At 52.3% G+C, this 4979-nt stretch overlaps 1 protein-coding gene and 1 long non-coding RNA gene across 5 annotated transcripts in view; one reads left to right on the top strand and one right to left on the bottom strand.

Moving 5' to 3' along the window:
- LOC122441394 overlaps positions 1-4979 on the bottom strand; it is a 19084-nt gene that overhangs the window by 9666 nt on the left and 4439 nt on the right. The window lies entirely within an intron of this gene.
- LOC122441340 (primary amine oxidase, liver isozyme) overlaps positions 3999-4979 on the top strand; it is a 24226-nt gene continuing 23245 nt past the window's right edge. The window contains exon 1 of one of the 4 annotated variants that reach the window (XM_043467751.1): positions 3999-4971. In XM_043467751.1, the coding sequence (XP_043323686.1) occupies positions 4168-4971 (804 nt within the window). In that variant the 5' untranslated portion in view covers positions 3999-4167. The remainder of the gene's footprint in view (positions 4972-4979) is intronic. The other 3 variants (XM_043467785.1, XM_043467778.1, XM_043467769.1) reach the window with 3 other exon arrangements.

The following is a 4979-nucleotide window of genomic DNA, read 5'->3' as shown; positions in this document are numbered from 1 at the left end:
CTGGGAGGGATTGGGGGCAGGAGGAGAAGGGGACGACAGAGGATGAGACGGCTGGATGGCATCACCGACTCGATGGACATGAGTTTGAGTAAACTCCGGGAGTTTGGAGGCCTGGCGTGCTGCGATTCGTGGGGTCGCAAAGAGTCGGACATGACTGAGCGACTGGACTGAACTGAACTGAACTGAACCACCTAACAGATTCAGTTACTGATTAAGGTAAAATCCCAGCCAAAAATCAGTAGTAGTTTGTGCGGTGATGAGATATTAATAATTGTGTAGAAGATCCTTACATAGTTTATACAGTGCTTGGTGGGTTTGGAAAAAGGAGATACCCCTAACCAAATAAAAAAGGTATATGAAGTCCTGCTGACAGCTTCTCTGATGAGACTTATCAGTGAGAATCGGCTACCCTCCCCAGTACTCTTGCCAAGAGAATCTGATGGACAGAGGAGTTTGACAGGCTACAGTCCATAGGGTCGAGAAGAGTTGGACACAACTGAATTGACTTAGTACAGCACATGTCAGTGAGAATGGGCTCATAAATTCTACAGCCTGTTTACTTGTTTTAAGGGGAAACCCATCCCTCCAGCTGCTCCCAAAAGGTTCTCCCTCAGTTATCCAACCCCTTCCCTGAACTTTAAATCTCTCCCTCTTGACTGGCTCTTGACTGTCATCTCGTTAAGTCTCTGCCAGGACCCTGACTCTCCAGGGCAGGGTCTTCCCTTAGTTTGTACCTCCCAGATGCCTTCCTCCAAGGAGAGTTCTACTTTTCCCACCTCCAACTTCCCTTCCCCACCCAGTTCCTCCTCTTCCCACTCTCTTCCCTCTGCTGATGCAGAAGCACAGGCCCTTCCAGTCTCCCCTTTCTGGACTTCTGGGTGGCATTGGTCTTCTCTGAATAGTCCCTACTGAAAACTCTTGCCTGTCATGAACTCCTCACTCTCTGACTTCTCCGGGGCAAGCTGGGTGCTTCTCATCCTCTTATGCCGGGTCCTTTGCCTCGGCTCTGCCCACCAACCTGCTCAGCCTCACACATGGGCATCTTCTCGACTCTGGCCCTGCTCCTCCTCTCTCCCCTCTGCAGAGTCCTCCCTGGGTGATCTCAGGCTTCCTATCTTTCTGCATTAGTCGCTCAGTCATGTGGAACTCTTTGCCATTCCATAGACTCGAGCCTGCCAGGCTCCTCTGTCCATGGAATTCTCCAGGCAAGAATACTGGAGTGGGTGGTCATTTCTTTCTCTGGGGAATCTTCCCAACCCAGGCATCAAACCCAGGCCTCACACATCACAGGCAATATCATCTGAGCCAATGACTATCTTTTGTTGTTTGACACAAACCTCTATTTGTAGCCTAGAGCCTGTTCTCCGACCCTTGAAACCCTTAGACCCAATGGCCCTTTTTCTGGGCATCTATGCTGGGGCTTCCCACAGGAACCTCAACCTCAAACTTCTTGGATTCCTCCTTAAACTTGCTGCTCTTCTTGTAGGTCCTTCATCTGAAGAAAGCCCCTCACCCTCCCAAGTCACCCAATGGAACTTGGTGTCCTTCTGTCACCAGAGTCTGTATACTTTCTCACATACCAGCTCAACCAGACACTGAGTCCTGTCAACACCACCGGCCACATTGCTCAGATTCCTCTTTTCTTCTCTGTCCTGAGGTCACTGGCCTCATCTGACCCTCTGCTTCCTGTCGGTGTCCTCGCTTCTGTCTTTCACACACTCGGTGCTCTCTCAGCATTGAAGCCAGAGCTGTACCCCTGGAATGCAGATCAGGGTGCAGTGACCTGGGCATCTGGAGGGGTTACAGGGGCCTCCTGGAGACTCTGGGACAGCAGCCAGGCTCAGGAACCACATTCTGGGGCCCAGCCTGGGAACTAAGGATGCAGCCTGGCTTCAAGGTATCGAGTCACCTTCAGCACATTTACACAGGCTGCGGGCAAGTTTGTCCAAAGGGAAATAAGACTTAATGGAGGAAGCAGGATGTGTAGCTCCTTTCCCCTGAGTAATTAAACAACAGGAACACCTTTAAACAGAAGTTTACAGTGTGTGACATGATGATTGTGTAGCCTAGGATGACACGAATTCAGGGGAAGCAATGTGACAGCAAGATGTTTCTAGAGAGGGTGGGCAGAGGGGGCACCTTCTTCTATATCAGTTCCTCCTCAAGGTCAGGCCAAAGCTCTCCCTTCCACTCCCTGATCATTACTCCCTCTCCTCAGGAGACCTGGGGATTCCCCACCAGAGTGGACATTCTTGATCTGTGATTGGTAACACTGGTCGGGATGAAAAAAAGTGTTCCTCTTGACAATGTGTTCTGAGCTGGAAGGAAACACCATCACTTATGAAAGGATCCACAGTGAAGTTCCTGGGCTGGAAAGGCTTGCCATGGGGCCAGGGCCGGGTTTGACCTTCGATTCTGTCCCCACTTTATTACAAAGTCCACATGAACCATTTCAAACTGAGACAGGCTAGGGCCTGAGACCCTGTACTGGAATGCTTGCACTTGGCACCTGAGCAAATATCTCCTTGAGCAACAGAATACAAAGAAATTGTAACAGACTAAAAATACCTGCAAGCACTGGGCAGCCCAGGCAGTTATGATCAACGAGATACAAAAAAGACAGAAATGTATTGTTGCTTCTGAGGTGAAAGGAGAAGAGCGGGTATTGGGCATGACCCCTGCACACAGCACCACCAAAGGGGTGGGCAGACCACCTAAGCCAGCCCTCAGTCCTCTCCACGGATTTGCCCCCACTCTGACTCCACTGAAGGGACCAGGCCACAGAGGGCAAGCAAGGGAACCTGTGTTTTGTTCATCTTTCCTGTAGCAGCTTGAGGATCAGTTAACTCTCAGTTGATTTACCCCACTGGCCTCTTTATTAATTCAATTGCTGCAAGAGTCCGAGGCCGCAGGTTGGTCACAAAATGACCCGTATGTGGAATTTGCATATCAAAATAGAGCAGGTTGCAGAAGCAGCTGGTATCTGGAGAACCTGACCTTTCTGAGGTTGATTTCCCTGGTTTCACATGTGCCTAGATTTCTGTCTTTCTGCAGTGCCTACTTGGCTTAAGACCCACACACTGCACAAGCCTTCCTGACCTGATCTCTTCTGCTGTCCCACTAACTCCTGTCGCCACCTCACACCCAAAACCCTGACCTTGGCCAATACCTCCCCATGTGAGGTGTTTCAAGTTCTGTACCTTTGCACCTTCTGATGCTTTTGGCTGGGATATACTGTCCCTTCTCCTCCAGGCAAACATATTCTGTCTGCAAGGACCTTCAGGCTCTCCTGCTTCCCTCATACCTGGCTGCACAGAAGATGGTGTCTCCCTCACATCTCCTGCCTGACAATGGAGATGATTTTGCTCTCTGCATCTTCAGCATTCTGGAAAAGGCTTTCCTGGGGATGAAGTTTGTGGACAGCTAGATTAAGTTCACAGCCAGGGTATTATGCACCCTGACATCTGATGTGGTCCCTCAGTTCTGCTCAAGGGGTGGGGGTCCCTATAAACTGCAGCTTCCCACCCCCTCCAGCTTCTGACTGGCTTCACTCCCCTCAGGCTCCCCTCTAGTGACTCAGGGAGCTCAGGACCTCCAAGATGTTGGCCTGGCTCAGCTCTTCAGCCCCCCAGCCCCCTACAGGTGATTGGTGTTCTCAGCATGACTCTCCAGGCTCCAATGCATGCCAGTAGGTTTCTGATTGTCACATGGGAGCCCCACAGAGGGCTTCATGGACTAGAGGAAGGAAGATGGAATCTGGCTGGATGGCTGAACACAGGGCAGTTTTGCTTGCAGCCGTGTAGCAAGGAGCAAGGTTCCATCGAGAGAGTGGAAAATATCCCCAGGACCCATGACTTCTACCACGCCTTCCCTCCAGCTGTGTCTCCCATACCCATCCCTCCCCCATTCTGTGAAGCTGAGTGTTTGATTTGAAACAGGAGGACAGCGTCTGACATAGGCCACTTAAAATTCGGGTTATAACCTCAGGTGCATCTTCTGAGCCTGGCCTGATCACTGCCCCACCCCAACCTCCAAACACTGCCAATCCTCTTTCCTTGGCTGCTTGTCCTTAGGGTACATATAACACGCTGACCCGAAGCACAACTCAAAGACAGGAACCTACAGACACTGAGGGAGGCTTGTGCACCCAGTTCTGTCGGTCTGTCTATGATGCATGCTGCATTCCAAATCAAGAGCCTGAAGACAGCCAGAGCTTTAGTGATGTTCTTCATTTTTCTGTCCTTGTGGGCTCTTCTGGTGATGGGCAGGGAGGAAGGTCCTGCTGGGAGTGAGAAGGGAGTTGGGAAGCAATGTCATCACAACCTGCCTCCCTGCTGCCCCTCCGGATCCCCCAGTGCCCAGCCCTGGACACAGCCAAACCAGAGCCAGCTGTTTGCAGACCTGAGCCGAGAAGAGCTGACAGCTGTGATGAGCTTCCTGACCCAGAAGCTGGGGCCAGACCTGGTGGATGCAGCCCAGGCCCGACCCTCAGACAACTGCATCTTCTCGGTAGAGCTGCAGCTGCCCCCCAAGGCGGCAGCCCTGGCCCACCTGGACAGGGGGAGCCCCCCACCTGCCCGGGAGGCTCTCGCCATCGTCTTCTTTGGCGGACAAACCCAGCCCAATGTGACTGAGCTGGTGGTGGGGCCGCTGCCCCAGCCCTCCTACATGCGGGATGTGACCGTGGAGCGTCATGGGGGGCCCCTGCCCTATTACCGACGCCCTTTGCTTCTCCGAGAGTCCCTGGACATAGACCAGATGATCTTTGACAGAGAGCTGCCCCAGGCTGCTGGTGTCCTTCACCACTGCTGCTCCTACAAACAAGGAGGAAGGAACCTAGTGATCTTGACCACAGCTCCCCGTGGCGTGCAGTCGGGGGACAGGACCACCTGGTTTGGCCTCTACTACAACATTTCAGGATTTGGGGTCTACCTGCACCCTGTAGGGTTGGAGCTGCTGGTAGATCACAAGGCTCTGGA

Source organism: Cervus canadensis, chromosome 1, assembly GCF_019320065.1.
Source record: "Cervus canadensis isolate Bull #8, Minnesota chromosome 1, ASM1932006v1, whole genome shotgun sequence".
Classification (NCBI taxonomy): Eukaryota; Metazoa; Chordata; class Mammalia; order Artiodactyla; family Cervidae; genus Cervus; species Cervus canadensis.
This window is presented reverse-complemented; position numbering and strand designations above follow the sequence as displayed.